General features: G+C 37.5%; 1 protein-coding gene across 1 annotated transcript in view; it reads left to right on the forward strand.

Moving 5' to 3' along the window:
- KHDRBS3 (KH RNA binding domain containing, signal transduction associated 3) overlaps positions 1 to 20,948 on the forward strand; it is an 84,540-nt gene that overhangs the window by 25,793 nt on the left and 37,799 nt on the right. Inside the window, exons 2-5 of the mRNA XM_059867498.1 lie at positions 438 to 556; positions 9,751 to 9,867; positions 11,934 to 12,080; positions 18,320 to 18,459. Coding sequence (XP_059723481.1) covers positions 438 to 556; positions 9,751 to 9,867; positions 11,934 to 12,080; positions 18,320 to 18,459 — 523 coding nt within the window. The remainder of the gene's footprint in view (positions 1 to 437; positions 557 to 9,750; positions 9,868 to 11,933; positions 12,081 to 18,319; positions 18,460 to 20,948) is intronic.

Genomic DNA, 20,948 nt, shown 5'->3' on the forward strand with positions numbered 1-20,948 from the left:
AAAAGATTAACTTGGCATTTGTTCCTAAGTCCACTGTAGAAAACCACCATTAAAACTGATACTTTATTTATAGAAGAGGTATAAAATTGTTGAATATTAAACTATGCTATGTTTTTTAGTTTATACATGCTCAAAGGTATCTAGGAATAGTTTTCACTAATTGAGCCATATAAAAATTTGTATCCTAAGTGTTAAGTGAGTACAGTGTTTGCAATGCTAATTCCAGGTGCTGGTATAAACATGAATATACAAAAAAGGGAAAAAAGGGAAACATGCTTTATCTCATTGGCCTTGTATAACCAATTACGTGTATTGATTAAACAATACATAAGTGTGCCATAAAGTATTAGCTTTGAAATTTATTTATACTGAATTTGAAGATTCTTGGCTTTTAGATTGTTGCATTAAACTAAAAAAAATAACTTTTTCTTTAACAGAAATTGAAAAATTCCAAAAAGGGGAAGGAAAGGAAGAAGAAAAATATATTGATGTAGTCATCAATAAGAATATGAAGTTGGGACAAAAAGTTCTGATTCCAGTAAAACAATTCCCTAAGGTAAGCCCAGTTTTCATATTTGATAAATGTAAGTTCTTACAAAAGATATTTCACTAATATTTTACTATTCTTTAATGTAACTTTTAAAACTATTACCAGTCACTACTGTTACTCTCTTGCAGTCTGTTCTGTAAGAGCTCTAAGGTAGAAGTGATTCTACCTTAGAGCTCCTACATTCTTCATTTGTGGGAATAAATGTGCAGGAAGTGGTGCTGGTCACACAAAATAGTATGTTGAGAGCAATAATTGAACCATATTTCTGGGATAGCAGGAACCTCCTCTTCCAAATATCAAAAGGAAAACAAGTTTTGAATTTGAATCTGACACCAGACTTTGAAACTCTCTTATTGTAGCTGGAAGTGCACCTTAAAATGCACCATTAAGGAACTAATTGTGAAAATTTTCTTCTCATCCTCTTAAGTTTCAGACATTGTTATTCTTGAATGAATTATAGCTTGACTGCTAAATTATGCAGTCTGTTCTGGAGGGGTAGAGACTGCTTCATTAATATCTTTGCCCACCATGAATTCTTAACACTTCTTTACTGCCAAGTATTACCCTGCACTAAAATATTGCTGCCTGGAAGCATTTATGCAACATTCAGTAGGCTGTGGAACTTTATTATTTTGGTGCTGCTTAAAATTTTAAGGTTAATGTTATGACAATCAGATTAGCATTTTTTAATTTGTTTGAAATGGCTTTTTCTTCCTACTAGAAATTTCAAGACTGTCTGTTCATGGAGGGAAAAAAAGTCACCATTCCTCCCTCCTATTTAGAAAAACCTTTTATAATTGGTTTTTTTTTTTTCTGCACAGTATCAGTGTTTTTCTCACAGGCCTGTGCAGGATAACTTACAGAGATTTCTTTGCTCCTGTTCAAAGTTTCATTAAATATTCCTTGAGTGAGTGCAAGGCTGCACATCATTGGGCACCTCTTCAGAACTCTGACTTAAGTCATCTTTATGGCTAAGTAGAGCTACATAGAAGCATGCAGAAACATGAGGATGGGAAGGTAAAATACAGGATCCTCTTACTCCAGGGTCAGTGTTTGCAAACAGAATGTTTTTCTTCTAAATGTTGAGATTTAGATACTTGGGCTCAGGGGCAAGAAAGGCAAACTGGCTATTAAAAAGGGAAACACTGCCCTCTGAAAGATACTTCTGCTCCTTATCTAGTGTCAACTTTCCTTATAGGACTAAACACTGAAATTATTTAGGATAGCTTGTAGGAAAGTCCTTGCCATGTTTTGAATGGCTAGAGATGCTCTGCTGTTTGATTCTGACCCATAAAGACACTGAAGTGGAGTAAAGCCTGGTGTGTGCTATGGAAGGAAGCCTGAACTTATGTCCAGGCAGGTCCAGGGGTGCAAAATAAAACAGCTGTGAAGAGCAGACATGTCATATGAGTTCCTTCATCTCTACTAGGACTGCTCCACAGAAAGCAAAATATTGCTATCTCTATTCACATAAATCTCTCTTCTGGCAGAGTGAATAAAATCCTAGATACTTAATATTTAAGAATATTTTTACCTCAATATTTGGGGGCTCAACTTCTCTCAGAAATTTCCATTTTATTGCATGTAGATGGATAATTGATAAAGGCTGCTCATTAAAGGTTCTGTAAAGTCGAACTAAAATTTCCCACTGTATAGGGAGCATCAGTTCAGAATTATGTTAGGTACTCCTGATACCTCTGAAAAGCACCTGCCCTAAACCACAACGAGTTGCTGCAATTTGCTATCGCTTGTGGTTTTATTTTTGAGATTTAATAAATTATGACACATTGTATGAAATTACATAGCTTCAACATGGCAAACTAAGAACCTTATCCTGGCATACTGTAGTCTGAAGTAAGTGACATGAGTTTCAGATGCCTGAACATGGGAGAACAGTGTCTTTTTGCATCAATAAATTTTTGAGGTGCTAATCCTATTTCTATTTCATGTGTTCAGAGGAGGGATGAGAAGTTAGAGATGCTTTGTCAAGATTTGTGAGATGGATATGGGGTTGTTCCAATCATCTTGGTTCTCCTGAACTGTATGTGGAGTGCATGTGTTGGATATTTATCCATGTTGGCTGATTGGTGACAGCCAAAGTGGCTTCACTGAGGACAAGCTGTGTGTGACAAAGCTGGTGAACTCTTTTGACAGGGTTGGTAGATAATTATTCCTTTGTTTATATTTGCCAGGGATGACTCTGGGAAAGAAAGATGCCTCTGCTGTTTATGTATATTGATATTTAATTAATCCTATTCTAATTTTTTGTTATGAAAGAGGTCTGTGAACCAAAACAACCCATCAGTGCCCTGCCCCCAAGCAAGACAGCTTGCTAGACCTGAAATGTATATTGCATTGCCTTTTCCTTCTTTAAAGCTTTTCTGTAACTCTGATTCCTTGAATAAATCATAATAGCCTCAACACAAGTCAGGCATTCCAGGCTCTGATCAGATCAGCCTGGTGTGGTAATGCTTGCTCACATTTCCTGTCCTGTCAGATCCATTCTCATGAGCCCATGGCTGGGTCCTGTGCAATTACCTCTGACAGCCCTGGAAGGTGGCAGGTTAAGTGCAGCAGAAGCTCTTCAACTAAAGTGCAGAGCAGCTGGGTTTCTGTTGAAAAAGAAACTGGTAGACCTCACATTCAAAAGTGTGTATTGCACTTTTTTAGGCATCTTTGCTCACCCTGAAAAATTATGAGTTTTTGGTCTTTTGCTTAGTGCACAAATAGTTGAGTGTTCCTGGTGATGTGCTTAGCTGGCCTCCTGCCTAAGAGATCTTGGTTCTTTCTGTGATACTCTGTAATTAAATCCTTTAACTGGGAACCTTTGTCTTACTCAACCCTTGGCAGTGTTAGTTTACAAGCTTAATCTTATGCTACAGATAGTTGGTATAAATGGGTTTTTTCATACCTGGGCGTTGATGGAAGGTGATGGAATAACCAAGACAATCTGAATTTTGTCTGTGCTATCAAATAACTCAAGATGGTTAGTCCCAGGAGCTATGTTCAGTTTCTCCTTGAAGCTGGTGGTGCATTAGAATAAATTTCCTTGTGTTATTTATAGACTCCTGTAAAAAAGTCCCTGATTTAAAATGTCTTGATATTCAGATAGTCTTACCTGGTAAGACAAAACCTTGTGGAAACTCCCCTATAGATTGCAGGCCCAGTCACATCTTTTCAGAATATGGTTGTGCAGGGTCTTAGAGTTTTTTGGTTTTGTCCAGCTCTGCAGATGCCTCCAAGAGGCCTGAAGAGCTGTGATACAGAAATTAATCTGAGGTGTTTAGGTGAAGCTTAAATAAGCTTTGGTAATACTGTCTGCAATCCTGTTGTAACTGGGACATGTACTACAAGTAAGGATTAGCAAGGTTGGAATTTTGTGCACCCTTACAGGAAAAGGGCCAATTTTTGAGGAAGAACTGACCTATAGGAAGGAGTCCATGTGCATGCTGGGTTTTGAAACTGCAGGTGGTGGAAGGAGATCTTGTCAGCTTAGGGCACTGAGGTTAGAGTGACTTGTTCTTTGATCTGCAGAATACTTCAACTGACACTGAGTTGTTTGTGAAAATGTGATGCTTAAACCTGTATTTCTTTTGTGTTTCATGCTTGAAAATAATCTTCAAACTTAAACAGACTTAAAGGCATAAAAGGTGAGCTGGCCACTCAAGGAAGGGCCTGATGTAGTTGTGGAGGGATTCTGGATCTGTCCCAGCTCTGCTGTGAAGAGCCATAATGTGTGAAAGGTGTTCTAGAGCTTTGTTGTGTACTTATGAGGCAGGAAGGTGTTACCCCCTCCCATACATTTAATGAATATGCATTGTGAAGTAGTTTAGTCTCAGAACCTGATTTTGCTTTGAAAGTTTGCTGAACTTGGGTGTTCTGAATAAGGTGAAAAAAATAGCTTCCATGGATGGTAAGTGGAATCATGATGATTTTCTATGAGATGGATCAAAACTGTGGGGAATAATTATTTCCATTTTGACAGGCTACCATTTTAAAAATTGCCCATAGATCTACACTTAAATACTGGGTAAATCTCAGAAGTTAGGAAGAAATGGTCTGTTGTTCCCCAAAGTGTTACTTTAAATATATTTTTTCAAAATTTACTGACTTGTGGAACTGATATCCATTTAAGCCTTTTAGCTCAGCTTCTAAAGTGAAAATACCTGTTTTAAAGTATCATTGTCATATACAATATATCTGTCATTGTTATGTAAAGTCATGGAGAGATTAATATTTTAATCACATGACTACTTAGAAAGCAGTTATTTTTCATAATAGCTCATTTCTTAAAGCAGAAAAGAGAAAATGTTATTGCATAACCAGAAGTAATGTGGAGAAACAAGCATCAATAGTAATAGCAGAGATAACTTTTGAGCAACTTTATAGTAAAATTGACCAAGCTTTCTGCTTTGAATAAATGTTTAAAGACCTATTACCATGTTACATGAAGGAAAGTAGTTTGTGGTGTAACATTGATGCTTGAAGCACTTATCTTTCTATAAAAACTTCAACTTTCTGAGATGAATAGGAAAAACCTTGAAGTTTGCCTTGTTTCAGGTCATTCTAGGGGAAAGTGCTCTGAATCTTAACTTTTTTTTTTTTTCTAGTGACCCTGTCACAGAGAAGCCATTGCAGAAAACTAATATGTTAAGAAAGCTTTCCATGGCTTTAATAACAATGGAGTGCTTAAAGCTTTACAGGAAAGCATTTGGTCAAGCATTTATACTTTCACTAAGTGTTTTAAGCTGGATGAACCATTCTTAGCAGACTTGCCTTGGCTGGGGATAAACAAGGATTACTTTTTCTATTATATCCCCTTTTCTGTAATATATACAGTTAAAAATGCTGTAGCACTGGCATTAGATTTTGTTTTTTTTCTTTTTGTTATAATTAATATAGTAGATCAAATGGTTCTGAAGAGAGTATCATGTTCTTTGAATGTTCTTTGTAACTGTGTTTCTCCAGAAATGTTTTCAGGGAATAGTTTCAAGCAGTGCTGTGGTAAGGAAGCAGATCTCTAGACACCTGTTCAACTCATGTTTTGGTTTGGTGATTCTGAGGAAATGGGTGCTACAAAGCAATGCCCATAATCTCCATTGTACGATAACTGAAAAAATGCTTCTTAAAATAAGGATTTATGAACAGCTAAGAAAGGAGACAGTTTTGAAGCAAAAACCTTATAATAAATTTTTTTTGTTGCTTCTGGTGTGAAAGATGTTTTGTATTTAGGATGTATTTTAAATTGGAGATTTTTTTTGTTACAGAATTCAGGATGATCTGTAAAAGGGAAACAGATGCAGTCCTTCAGTACAGTTAACCAGTATTTTCCAGCTAATGGACACCATGGTCAAGAGAAAAATCCCATGTCCCAGAAATATGAGGAAGGGCTGTTGCACTGCATGTTGTATCTTTACCTACAAAGTAAACCAGTTCTCAGATTTTAGGAATATGAACTCCTTTCAAATCTTGCATCCTTTTGCTCAAACGAATGTATTATCAGATGACATTTTGCTCAGAGGGTACCATTTATCAACAGTAGGATATTATTTGGTTAGAAGTGTAGCTGAGGTGCTAATTTCCCTCATTTTATCTAATTGTTTCCTCCCATGTCTGTTCATCTGAGTCTTGATATTGTCTTTGCAAAGATGTCTGTAATTTTGCTTGAGATACCATATTTGCCAAATCCTTCAGAGCTGCTCTAGAAGCAAATTTGAGTTGGGGACTTTATCTCCTCTTATATATGCCATTGTCCATAGTTTACTGGTACTTACCTAATACATTAGAAGCTGTCTTAGTGCAGAGGCAATTCCTGATTTGAGAAAGGTGATCCAGTGTAGAGTGACATTTATGGTTGACTCTTAAGAGTTCATCTGCCCTGTAGAACTGAAAACTTCACCAGCTTGCACTGGATTACAGTGTAACTGCTTTAATGCAGTGTTAAGCTGAAGCTGGTGAAGGTGAGGACAATTTTTGGTATTTACAGCAGTTTAGAGGTGATTGTGCTGTTTTAGAGGGGTGAGTAGAGAGGGGAGTCTGGCACATCTGATTCTGATCCAGCACTAGTGAATGTGACTGGTCTGACTCGGGCAGAGCTGCTCAGATTTCTGTTTGTTACTCTCCAGTCTATCTAATTCAAAGATAGTTTATAAGCTTGAGTTCAATAATAAACTTGAATTTTATTCTTTGTTCTTGTGCTCTTGGGGCAAATAAACCCTAAATGTGGAACATGGGAAGCACCCATGCAACTTGTATGTGAGCAATCCTGTGTAAGAGCTAACCTGGATCTGCCAGGCTTACCTGCTTCTGTAACACCAGCACATTAACAGGATTTGTTAATTTTCTAAGTAACTTATTCTTTTACTGTGTGCTGGATTTTTAGCTTTAGGTTTGAGATATTCTATTATTTGATTGAAAGCAGTGTATAAGTAATAATAGTAACTTAGTGACTGATACTTTGAGTGTTTCTGTATCTATGAAATATCTTAAAATAAACCTTTGATGAGATGTTTCCAATTTGATGTAAAAGGCAGATAAACCAATAGTTTGAACAAAATGCATTACCTGTTGAAAGTAAATAATCTGTTGTCTACTGAAAGGATTCCTTCAATATCATAAATGGGTTTTATTTATGGAATAATCAACTGATAAGGACCAAAGCCTCTCAGTTTTGTTATGTGGGAGCAAAAATGCTTTGTGAGTGTGTTTCAAGCCATATTTTATTAACCTTTGTTTGTGCTCTTAAGCTACACCTAGAAACGTTGTGCTTTTAAATCGGCAGAATTTCAGACTTGCAACAGAAGTTTCTTATGTTTCAGCCTTGTCAAATCAAATATTTGGAGCCTCAGTGCACAGTAAAGAATAGTTCAGTGGATCTCAGGATGCAGACAATACTATTCATGTTCATTAAATGTGTCTAGAACATGTCATCTGTGCAGTCCTTGTATAGCTTCTGTAGTGTCTGACTTTGGCACTAGAGATTTCACAGTTTTTAAAAGATGACAACTTTTGGAGTTATTAAAGTTTGGTACGTCAAGTTTTAGATTTACACAACATTAAACTACTTGGTTTTAACTGAAAGAATACAGCTGCAGTAAAGAGTAAGTGTTTATTTTTGTTCCCAATAGCTTAAAAGGCTGTTATAAGTAGACATAAGTAATCTTAAGTAATGCTTGAAATACTGAGGTGTAGTTCCTCTACATGAAAGCTTTACTCTGAGCTGAACCATGAGCTTCCTTTGAGGAAACTCTTGATAAGGAGGAATTGACATCTCAAGTTTCAAATTTGTTACAAATTGTTTCAATTTGTTTCCTTTCCTTAGTTATATCTTCTGAAAAAATAAAATCAGAAGTCCAAGATAAAGGAATCTCTAGAGAGCATCTGTGCCTTCAGATGTTCAACCTTCTGTTGAAATAATGATTGTAAATTAAATTGCACAGGACCCCATCAGTGGCCTTGAGTCCTGAATATTCTCAGCAAGGGAAATTTCTGCCTGTATCTGTTCAATCTTTCTGATTAATATTTTTATTGACTATATCTTAGGATCTTTATGAAAAAAAATGGACAACTCTAATTAAAAAAAAAAAAATAAGGAAAATTCCCTGAAAATTTTTTGATGTGACCTGATAATTTCAGAAAAGACTGGTTCACACAAGACCTTAAATTTAGTAAGCTCTGTGGGCTGTAGTAATCTGAAAGCCATTTTCTCAATAGTATTGTGTCAGGTCTACATTGGGAATTGAATTTTCAACTAGTAAGAGGAATAAACTTATATTTCCATATTTAGTTGACCTTTAATGCTTGTTTTCCTTTCTGTCTAAAGCTGAAAGAAATGAACTGGAGCTGTAGACTTTCTCCATTGTAGGGTGAGTGCAGCTGGGCCTTTGTTCCATCAGCACTTCCAGTGTAGCAACAAGAGATTTGGGACTGCCATTGCCCCATTGTTAGGTCCTTTCAAGTAACTCCAGATGAACAGGGAGATCAGTGCAGCCCATCTTGGCTCTTCAGTGACACAGCAGTAGAGGGACAAGCAAAGAACTTAAAAACTGTTTCTTAAATTTGAGTGTATCTAATGTGTATCTAAGCTCATTGATGATCAGCATCAGTATATTATATTTCTGCCTAAAGCTATCTTTTTAACATGATTGTGTCACTTCAGTTGTTGAGTACCTCAACCTTCTTACCTGTTGTAACCAGTTTTCCAGCATTGTTTATCAAGGCAAAGGGGGAACAATACCTTCTTTAGCCTTCCTTTTCTGCTTGGGACGTCCTGAGAAGCCCTTTTTGTTGCTCTTTGTGTCTTTTGTCAGATTCAGTTTCAGCTGTGCTTGGGCCTTCCTCACCCCAGCTCTACACAACCAGACTTCATCTCTACACTCTTCCCAGGTCACCTGTCGTAACTTCCCACTGTCTGTGTATTTATTTCTTGCCCTTTAGTTTGACCAGCCTGTCCCTTCTCAGCCACACAGGTCTCTTGCCTGAATTCTTGCTGCTGAGAATCACTAACTCTTGAGTTCAGTAGAAGACTTCCTTAAAGATCTGCAAGCTCTGTTCCACTCCCTCATCCCTGAGGGCAGTCTCTGAGTGGATCCCTAAAGAGCTAGAAGTCTGCTTCCCTAAAATTCATGAGCCCAACTTAACTCCTTACCTGATCCACATCCAATGCCCGATCGCTGCCTCCAATCCTGGTGTCCCCATTGAGCTCATTTGCCTCAGAGACCAGCAGATCCCATAAAGCCTCCCCTCTGGTCGGTCTGTCTGTTATCTGAGTCAGAAGAATGTCCCACATGCATTCCAGGAGTCTCCAGGGTTGCCTGCAGCTTGCCTTGCCACTTTTCCAGCAGGTATTGGGTGGTTGGAGTCCCTCAGCAGGACAGAAGCCTTGGGCATGATGCCTCCTGTTAGCTGGAGCAAGGGGGCTTTGTCAACAGGCTCCTCTTGACCTGGCAGCCTGTATTGGACACCAAGTTATCCTTGAGTTCAGATACTTCTGCGTTACTGGAGCCACTGACTTTCTATTAATTGAACTATGTGATTGTACTTAATATTTTTTAATTTATTATCTAATCATTTGCACTTATGACCAAAAGCTGTTTCATCAAAATATCCCTTTTAATTTACTCATTGCTCATTAATTTGCTATTAAAAATCCAATGAAGTTAATGTGCTGGTTTTTTCTTTGTTTCTTTGTTTTCTTACAGTTCAACTTTGTGGGAAAACTTTTGGGTCCACGTGGTAATTCTCTAAAGCGTTTACAGGAAGAAACACTGACAAAAATGTCTATTTTGGGAAAAGGTTCTATGAGGGACAAGACAAAGGTAAGGCCTGACTATGCCAGTGGAGTTTTGATACTTACCTTACATTTCTGAGGAGGGGAACAAACCTTGTAATGAAAATTGGAACAAATAAAAAGCATAGGAAATCCTAATATTGATTATTGGTCAGTGTCTCTCTTTGGCCAGTCAAGGCAAGATTCCACATGCAGTGGAATCAAGCCAATAGATGTCATTTAATGGAAGGCAGAGAATTTTATGGGAGGTAAATTGCTGTCAAAGAGGGGTACTGGAATGGGAACAAGTTGTGGCTTTTGTGTTGATCTTCATGGGAAATGAAAAAAACCTGAAATGCTTAATGTGTTCCCAAGGTTATGAGATGTGGCCAGTAAGTGAGCTCATTTTAATTTGTGTGCTGTTGTAAGAGTTTTAGTGTGTAGTGATTTCATAGAACCACAGAATGTCCCGAGTTAAAAGGTACCCACATGGATCATCAAAGTCCAACTTCTGGCCTTGCAAGTAATGGAGAAAGTAATGGAAGCATTGCCAAGTTGTGTTACAGAGCTAAAATAAAATACAATAATAAAGTGAACTTAGCAAAAAAAGCACAGAGTGATCTTACAAGTTTGGTTATGGGAATGATCTTAAAAAAACCTGCATTGAAATTCTGTATGTTTTGTTGAAAGTGCTGATTGAAATGCTTTTTACCAGATCCTATGCAGAAAATGGTCACTCTTCTATTGCTCATTGCTTTTATCAGCCAACTTGATCAGTAAGCACAGAAAGGAAGTTTCTTAGCACTCTGTTTTCTGCACAAACTAACTGCACAGTGATTTTTTTTTCCGCTTTAGGAGAAAAGGACAGGGAACTTGTGGTGCAAGTGTATACTAATATGGGGAACTCAACTAGCTCCCAGTGCTAGTGGCTCCTATGTTTTGAGTAACTGATCCTAAAGCATTTAACTGAGAAGCAGTTCCTATTAAAACTAAATATTTGAGCTGTTACATTTACATTGGGTTACTTTCTATTTTTATGATCTCTTATTTTTATTGACAAAATAATGATTTTACTGACAGACTCTAATCCTGCTGAGTGACCTCTTAATATTCTTGGTCTGGGTGCTCTGCCAGTGATCTAGACTGATTTTTGGGTTTTCTTTCCTGTTTTAAACACCTTCATAGCTAAGCACAAATCATGTTAATAAGAAGGTTATTCATGAGGAGCAGAAATGGAGTGTCACATATAAACCTCAGCCCATAATTAGGAGTGTGCAGGAGAGAGTTCAGCTATCATTGCAGCTTACAAATTTAGTAATCTTAAGGGTGAAGTGCTTACCTAGTGCTTGCCAAATATGGAAAGCTGCAGGGGAGTGTTAGTTTTTTAGACAACAGAACTGCTAATTATTTGATATAATGTTATCTGGTAAAGCAATGAAGTTATTTTCAGTGCTGGTTTCATCCCTTTGGACCAGTCAAGTACACACGGGTGAGGGGCAGCCTGAAAAAAGCAGGTGCTGCACTTTTGGTCTGTGAATATTTTGCATGTGAATGTCAGTATTTGAGAACTGAGCTCTGCTTTACTCCATTGAACTCAGCTTTGCAGTCATTGAAGTGGGTTGGGTGAAGGAAGATGAAAGAAATTGGCTTGCTACTGAAATAGCTTCTGAACTCTTTTTGCTAATGTTCTCTTCCCTCATTTCATATGCTGTTAGCTTTATGTCCAAATAGCACAGTTCTGTGAAGGATGCACTCATTGGATAAAAACTTCAGTGAGAACAGCATAGTAATACTGAGATTGAAATAATATTGGTAAGAGAAGCTTGCTCTTATGGAATATTAGATCAAACCTGTTTCTATAGACTTTACTTTCAAGAAAAGAGTCTCTTCATGAAACTGGTGCACCTGGGAAAACTCTTGGAAGCATTCCTCCTTGTGCTGCAATTTCTGTATGTGAGCAGAAGCTGTTGGCTCTTACTTCCTGTTACTTATTTATTTGCAGACATCTGAACATGAGTGAAGAGTCTCTGCAAATTCCTCTGGAGAAACTTCAACACTTGCATTGCAATGTTTCAAACAAGAATGTGTAAAAACAATCTTTTTCTTATCTCCTAGGAGGAAGAGTTGAGAAAAAGTGGAGAGGCAAAGTATTTCCACCTAAATGATGACCTACATGTTTTAATTGAAGTATTTGCTCCACCTGCAGAAGCATATGCCAGAATGGGACATGCATTGGAAGAAATCAAGAAATTCCTCATCCCTGTTAGTATTTTTTTTTTAATGAGAATTCTGGTAGTCTTGAGTGAGAAATGTTATCTCTAAAACTGAGTAAGCTGGTCTAGCAAAGGTGTCTCTGCCCATTGCAGGGGGTTGGAACTAGATGGTGTTTAAGGTGCTTTCCAACCCAAACTGTTCTATGATTCTGAACAGTGCACAATTTTGGTCAGGTCATGTTGCTTGATTTCCTTTGTGAAAGAAAGGATGGTTGTCAAATATATTGCATTTTGATACAGGCAATTACTGGGTGAACCTATAACTGTCCACACAAATCTCGTGACTTGACCTACAGTAAAAGAGAAACGTTTTCTTGCTTAGCTAGTCATATGCAAAGTATCACAGACTACAAATAATTGTAAAAATCTGTAAAATGTGTGCCTTTAATGTTTTCTTGGTACATGTGAAGCATCAGTTCTGTTTAAGAATTAATACATTTGAAGCTTTAGTATTTCTCTCACTTTTAATCCTGGTTTAGTGTTGAGTGCTGAGAATCAATACAGCTTTATCTTTTATCTTCATTTTTATCACAATACTAGTGATACATGAGCTATACTTGTTCTCTGGTGTATACTTCAGCTTCCATTGTATGGGTGTATACAATGACATCCGGTTTCCAGTACAATTTTGTATACTCCAGGTTAGGATAGATCTAGTTAATGGGTTTCTAATGTCTTCTGTAAGAAGATAACTTCATCTGCTCCTCATGTAAGAAGCAACCTTACTTCTTTTCAATCTTAAAATGCTTGAAAAAATCCAGCCTCTCTTAGGAAGCTCTGGAGCACTTGAGGTGATGTTTCTCTGTGTGAAGTTCCCAACTGTTTTAGCTCTTAAGTGAACATTTCTTCAGTCTGTATTGGTGATCAAAGGAATGGTATAGAAAGCAAAGCATTCTTAAGGTGCATTGACTTTTGTTTATTTTTACTGCTAAAAATGTTACCCAAGTGTTAATCTTTGTTAGTGTCAGATCTGGGAAATGTGGGGACCTGGCCAAGGAAAGTTTCCTGAGGCATGTGTCTGAGTGACAGAAGCTTGGAAATGTCTGAGTGGAGCCAGAGTGGCTGTATTGGGGACCAGCTGGGGTTGTCTCTTGTACAGTTGGTGCTGGTGACTTAACAGTGCTCCTGTGTGTATTTTGGAAATTATAGTTTGTACCAAACCTAGTCCACATCTGTGTAACCACCCAGAGAGTGGCTGGGCACCAGAACAGGCTCGCCAGGGAAATGGTCACAGCACCAAGCCTGAGAGAGTTCAAGAAATGGACAGTACTCTTAGTCACATGGTGGGATTCTAGAGGCGTCCTGTGCAGGGCCAGGATTTGGACTTAAATGATCCCTCTTGGTCCCTTCCAACTCAAGCTATTTTATGAAACTAAGTCTCCAGGTGACTGGAGCTGTGTGCCCCTTGAGTGTTTCTTCTGACTTGTTTTTGTCTGAATGGAGTTCATAACCCCAATACTACTGTGGTATGAACCAAAGTATGATAAATGACAGTTGTCAGTAAGTTCAGTAGGAATATGACCTGATGTGAAATAACCCTAATGCACTTCAGGACAGTTAAAAAGCAAAGATATCCTCGGTGTTATGTTCTGATCTTATAAAAAAATCAAGCTTCACATTGTACATTTGTCCGCAGGTTCCAAATTGCTTTTTTCTTGATGCAAATGAAAAGAGGTGAATGAGCATGCTACTATTCAGACATCCTAACAGATTAAACAGGGCATACTCAACAGAATATATGTAGGAATGCTGGGTGTCATAACGTCAAAGGTTACTCTATTTACACGATTCATGATTTAATGGTGTGGAGAGATAAGGGAGAATTAAATTCTTGGCTATTCTAGACAGCAAACAGCTGACTTCTTTAGATAGAAATATGTTTAATTTGATAAATGCTTCTTGCACGTGCTGGAAGGAAGGATATGCCTGATCCCCATGCCCCCTTCATCAGAAGTCTTATTTTTCTTCATTGAGCTTGATTTCCCTAATGTTGCCATAAAGGAAGTAAGCTTATCAAAACCTGGTCATTAGTGTGTTAAGCCAGTAGAATTACAGACTGATAATGAGCAATTCCATTGACTGGTGGTTACACACTTTTCCATCTTTATTTTTTGATCATTGCATCTTTATTATACTGAGCCAAACTGATGCTACATAATCTTTCCTGAACTGTGGGATCAAGCCAACACTGTCTTAATTTCCCTTTGGCTTTTCAAATGTGAGCTTATCAGAATTGCTCTAAATGCCATAATCTCTTTCACCTGCCCCCCCTTGCAGCAACCACTGAAGGAATAAGGAACAGCTTTTTCTTCTCTAGAACTGTTTGGTTCACTGCTGCCAAATGCAGCTTGGTGGTTTGTCTTTTTTTTTCCTCCAAGGTCTGTTGTGGCTTAAGAAATTACCTGTTTTATTTCAGGAAGGATGTCCTGCTATGAGTATATATGATTATGATCATATATTGCATTCTCCTTACAATGTAGGGTCACTCTGACTTCCTGTAGTTTTAGATGCTAGACCCAATTTATGAATATGGTTACTGTTCATTTTTCAGATCCGTGCTGAACATAACATCATGTTTGGTGCTAGAATGCAGAATACAGAATATCCTTGTGCTAGCTGACTACAGCAAAAATGCCTCAGCATAAAAGATCTCTTATTGGATCTTTTGATCCATGGGCAAGCATCCTTGCATTGAAATTTAACCTAAAGCAGCTGCAGTGATGTAATTTCATTTAAACTATTGACATGACTCAACCCAAAACATAAAAACTGGTTTTGAGAGTATTTTTGGCTGTGCTTATGTTGCCTTGAGTCTTGCCTTTCTTCTGCAGTTGGAATTGTGGCTTCTGACTTTAAGTATATTCTTCTACCTTCCTTTAAATTAGCCAGACCCTTTAGTTCTTCCGTTTATTCTGGCCAGACTCTTTGGCCAGCACTCTTGTTTGAGTATTAGCTTGGTGAGTGTTGTCCTTGATACTGGTTGTCTCAGAATTACTTCTGTCAGGTCAGAAAGCCAGGTACTTTGAATCTCACCTGCCCCTGTATTATACCAGGGTTTCAAGGCCAGCCTGGATGGGGGGCTGAGCATCCTGGTCTAGTGGAAGGTGTCCCCTGCCCATGGTTGGAGAGTTGGAATGAGATGGTCTTTAAGGCCCTTTCCACCCTAAAACATTCTGTGTTTCTATGCTATGGTAGTTTTGGCCATTAGAACTTGGCTGTTTAGCTTAATTTTTGAGCAGTGGCAATCATTTGTCTTCTGACAGATACAGCAGTAATTACCCTTTGCCTTTGGTTACCAGAGATTCTTGTTTTCCTTGTCTTTCAAGCCAAGTATAGAAATGTCTTTGAGAGAACAATCTCTACCAGTTATATGACAATGTGAGCAGGATTCACAACCTTTTCCTGTAGCCTGTCCTACCTTTTGCATATTTGGTTTGTAAGATGTGGTGATGAAATAGATTTTAATTGCATTTTGAAGCGCTTGGTGGCCTTTGGAAGCTCTCAGAGACTTTTCCTTAAGTAAGCTGGCAAGCAAGTGTAAGGTGTAAAAAGGTGGCTGGAAACCTGATAATTATTGATTGCTCACTGTCAGGATAAAGATCTACTTGAGTGCTTTGCAAAGCTACAAAGGGTTTTCTAGAGACTTGTCCTAACATGATATAAATAAATAGCTTTGCTAATGGTTTGAGTGATAAACTGAAATAAGGTCTTAAGCTAGAGTGGTCCCAAGAAGAGCTGCTGCCAGTGTGTTGATCTCACTGGGTGAAAATCTTAGATACCATTTTAAAGAAGGTTTAGTTAGATCTAAGTGTGGGGACTTGTGGGATGAAAATCTCTTGCTTGGATCTTGGTGTAAATGCACCTTCCATGGTTGGATAAGACTGTAGTTAGTCAGGGTAGGCAATTTATTCATAAAGTGAGAGTACATCTGTTCAGTTGAAATTCAGCAGCAGTTAATTTCAATTGCTGCCACTGCCTAAGCTGTTCAGAGAAGGGATGCAGTCTAAAGGGTTTCTATGTCTCTCTTCCAGGTAAGGAAAAGATTATTGTCTGCTTAATTTGACTTGAAGTGTGCTTTTTCCAGCAGTGACTATTCATAAATTGACCGTCTGCTACTTTTAATTGAGGAATCCATTTCAGAGTCTAATGGATTAACACTGCAGCTTATCGTGGCTGCCTTGTACTGCCCTTTCACTCTGCATCCTCCTGCTGCCTCTGGCATCTGTGATAAGGGCCATGTTTTCCGTTCTGTGCTGTGCACAGTGGAGCCCTTCTCTGTGACCTAAGGCTGCTGCTGTGTCTGGTAATGTGCTGCAGGAAAGTGAGAAAGCATCAGGGAGAAAAGAAAAGGGACCCAACACACACAGTGGCAACCCCAGCACATCTTTGCTAAGGGATTAAATTAATTGAGTATAAAATGATCAAAGGTATTTTTCCAGGGGCACAGTTCTGAAAAAGATGTTTTGTGAAGAAATTATAAAGGGCATGTGATAAAGGCTGTCAGAACTTTGATACTGTATGTTGGTGGTACAGTGTCTTGGTGTTTTGTTCTATACAGGACATAGAATTTTGCATTTGTAGCCAGCTCTGATCCAGCAACAAAGAAAAAATACAGAGTGGGCTTCTGTACAGTAGCTGGCCAGAATAGTGTTCACTTTCCTGTTTTTAGTCTACTTCCTGTGATGGATTGGTTATGTATTGGGTCCTGGCCATTTAATAATGGACTCTGCTTCTCAAAAAGCTTCAATTATGCCATTTGAAATAGTTATTTCAGTCTTTTAGACCTTTTTCATATTTGCTGTTTGGTTTCTGCTGCTAAATAGAGGATGATCTCAGGTGGGCAGTAGGGAGTTTAATTTCAGAACCTATTTAAGGCAGTTTGGACAAAATGCTGTTATGGTGCTTCTTCTTTTAATACCAGTAATTTTCTTCAGCAATGGCATATAAAGGACAAATTTTTTATTTCCATTTATAGAAGTCTAGGAGAAGCAGAATGTTTCAAGGATAATTGAGAGATTTGAATTCATGGAAGTTTTAATCTCCTTTCAATGCAGGGTTATGTTTCAGAGTCTTTAAGACTGCCTGACAATCTTTTGGTCCCTGTCTAGTGAATAAATGTAATAAACTCAGATTTGCAGTGAGATGCAGATTCTTTGTTTTGTCATTGAATTGTAAAATGGGTGATGTTAGAACAAACCCTCCTTGAAATGGGAGGATTTGCAGAAGAGCTGTTGTATCAGAAGTATCCCTTTGTTCCTATGGGACCACCTATTAATATTTTGATAGTACAGATGCATCTTGGGTAAAATAGTTATCTGTAATTCACCTTTATGTCTGCATTCTGCTTGGCTCACTTTAAGTGGAGGAGAAATGACAGAAAAATACTTACATCTCCAGAGTTCACTGCTGGGTCTGCTTTATTCCTGTGTGCTCTGCTTGTTTCAGAGGTTGACTCAAGGTCCCTCAAAACTGTGCTTGGGAAGTACCATATTAATTCTGTGTGTAAAAACATGAGCTTTGCTTTTACTAGACCTTGAAAGTAGAGGATTTGAGCAGACAGAAATAAGCCATATGTCCTTGGCATTTTTACCACTGCATATTATAGAATTTAATTTTTTGAGCTTTTCTGATTAGATAACAGTGTGTATGTGTATTGAATGAATTCCTGTGTTTATTCTTTAACTCCTGACTTTAAAAGTGTGGATTCCTATTCTATTTCTTCATTTTCATGTGCTGTTCTCAACAGTGTATTTATTCTCTACTCTTTTGCAACTCTCTCACACTCTCCAATCTCTCTCTCTCTCTCCCTCTCCCTCTCTCCCCCTCCCTCCCTCCCTCCCTCCCTCTCCTCTTTCTCCTGCTTATAACACACAGTCATTCTACAGCTAGAGCTACAAATTAGTTCTCAGTTCAGAATATGGGATCTTGATTTTTTTTTTCTGGTTTCCTCCTATCTCTGCAGCATTTTAACTTTGCCATTTTAATTGGTAAAGCTACATAAAAATATACGCAAATGGAAGAAAAACATGTCTGAGCGAAAAAATGGAAGTTATTATGTAGAATTCCCTAATAATGTTTGGAGTGAATATTATTCCTATCTTATTATGTGTATTAAATTTTTGCAGAATGTTCAACTTTTTAAGAGGAAACTTTCAGGAGACATGTTTGCTGAGAGTGGTGGGTAAACAATTAGATTTTTTTTCTCACTCTGCCTCCCCCTTGTTTTAGGACTACAACGATGAAATCAGACAGGCACAGCTTCAAGAATTAACATATTTAAATGGTGGCTCAGAAAGTGCAGAAGTTCCAGTTGTCCGTGGAAAAGCATCCATTCGAGCAAGAGGAGTGCCTGTTCCTACTTTGTCCAGGTATGTGGAGTTTCATTGGAATGTATGCATTTCAAGCTTTTCCCTTCAAACACAGTTTCAACCCCAAGTACAACATGAAGGATTCCCAAAAGAAGAGCAAAAGATCGAAAAGGAAAGGAAACAGCCTTCATTTATTGATGGAAGTTTAATTCATTTGGACTGAATTAACAATGCTCTTGTGAAACTTGAATGCTGCCTTTGTAAAGAAGTAGTGCACAGCATAGGAGATGTTCAGTCCTACTGTGAGCACCTTGATTTCTAGCCTTGAGTTGCTCCTTAGGTGCAGTCTGTGTTTGGGCCCTATGGAGTTGACAGCAGTAAATCTCCTACCTCGATTGACATGAATTTCAGACAGTATCTCCAATTTATACAGAATGCTTTTCTTTTTTATGGTACTACTAAGTTTTCATAGTCATGATGAAATGATACTGAAGTGCTCTGGAGGTAGAATTTGGATTTTCTTGTTTGAGTGGTACTTTGTGAAAAGTGGCTTTTGTTTGATTTGGGAGTAGGCAAACCCTACTGCTTTTGCTGTTTTTCTTTGTCACAGGAGATGTATTGTTTTTACTCTAACATCTCCCATCTTCACTGCAGTACTGAGATGACAGCTGAAACTCCTTCAAGTTCTCAAGTGTGAAAAAAACCCTGAAATAAAGTTCATAACTGTTTATGTTACAGAATACAGGGATTGTGGCTGCAGCACCTAAGTGTGACTGTTAACTGTGGTGATTTTTTCTTCTGTTTTGTGTACAGTTCTTGTCAACGCAACTTGAAACTTCTATTTCTGAATGCAAGTTGTAAACTAATTTCTTGTTTCAATGCATTTCTCAGGAACTAATTTCTTAATAATACCCTGAAGCATTTTACCTCAGATGATGAAGCACGTTAGAAGAAGCAGCACTAAGGAAATATTCCATTTATATAGATCTTCTTAGTTACATGTATCCTGAAAATGATTCAAATGCAATGCAGAGTGAATCTTAATTTAAAGAAATTATTCTTACTGTGGGTTGTGTGCTGGAAGAAAAAATTCTCTCAATCATCAAATTGTTGTTCTTGTATTTTGTAATACCGTGTAAATATATATATATATATATATACTGCTTTTCTTGATTTTAATGTTCTGAGTAATGTTAATTACATACCAAGATTCACCCCTTGGTTTTATAATCAGCTCTACAAGAGTTCTTTCAAATTGGAGACCTTGGAGGGGGTTTTTTGGTTGTTTTTTTTTTTTTTTTTTTTCAAATTTTTTTTGTTTTGTTTTTTTAAATAGCTTTTTGTAACCTGGCCACAGTTGCCTGTAATGATTCTGCTGCAGACTCTCAGTATATATTTGCAGTACTGTTTAAAGTTAGTTTCATAAAGTTTATTTCATGTCCTTCAGGTAGTATTTCTGGGATACAGAAGCTATTATTTGGTCATTTCATATCACCAAAACTTGATAACTAATTTACATTGTTAGTACCTAGTATTTGCATATGTAAATAGTTTTTTAGAGTACTACATTTTTAACATCACTAGTTCTGTCCTCTGGATTTTGGTAAATTATTTTTTCAAATCTTCATTTTATGCAAGAGATACAGTGTTACAGAGCTCGCAGAATCCTTCAGAGTTGGTCTAAAACTACTGAAGTGTCTTCAGGGTAAATTCAAATGCTATTAGTGTTGGATTTGGAGATGACAGTAAAAAAATTGTGGGTTTGTCATCACCATTTTTCACAGATATTCTAAGGGAAAGTTAGAGGGTGTCTTTTTGACTTGTCCTTACTTGAAGACTTGTCTTAAACTCAAAGATACTTTTCTCTCAAATTGAAGTGCTCTGTTAGCATATTCCTTAAGTGAAGTTCAGTTCTGTTGCTACTGAGATTCTACAGCCATTGAGCTGAAGATCTCAGACTCAGTTATAATGCTCTGATTCTTTTTTAGCAGAAATGAATTTCAATGAATAATACTTTTGTTGAAGCAAAGCTTTAAAGGCTTTGTCTCAGAGTTGGATAAAACACTTTCAATAGGCAGCATCCCTGAGATATCCAGGAGAAGGTGAAGCAAAGCCTCAGAAGACTTGCAAAATGGAGTTTAAAACCTTGATCCTAACCTTTCTTTGTAATCTGCAGAATGGTGTTATGATACCAGCCTTTATACATGAAACATCCTGACATCCTGTTGAGTGTGTTTAAGTTTGCACTTTTGAAACCTTTATTACTCCTGAATAGTTTCAGTTAAAAAAAATAAAAAAGGGTATTAATTAATGCCTTTTTTGCTCCTTATCAGATATGTGAGAACTGGATATAATACATCTTATTAAATCTTTTTTTAGCTCCATAACAAAATTTTATTTTGTGAAAAACAGTACATTTGTGTTTGCATACAAAAATTCTAGTTCATATGCAGACATTCCTGTGTGTGGTAAGTAATTTCCTAATGGTTGTGGTTTGGAAAATCTGTAGTCTTTTTTCTGGATTGTTCCTGATTTTCTTGACTAAATTT

The sequence above is a fragment of the Haemorhous mexicanus genome, chromosome 1, assembly GCF_027477595.1.
Source record: "Haemorhous mexicanus isolate bHaeMex1 chromosome 1, bHaeMex1.pri, whole genome shotgun sequence".
In the NCBI taxonomy this organism is placed as follows: Eukaryota; Metazoa; Chordata; class Aves; order Passeriformes; family Fringillidae; genus Haemorhous; species Haemorhous mexicanus.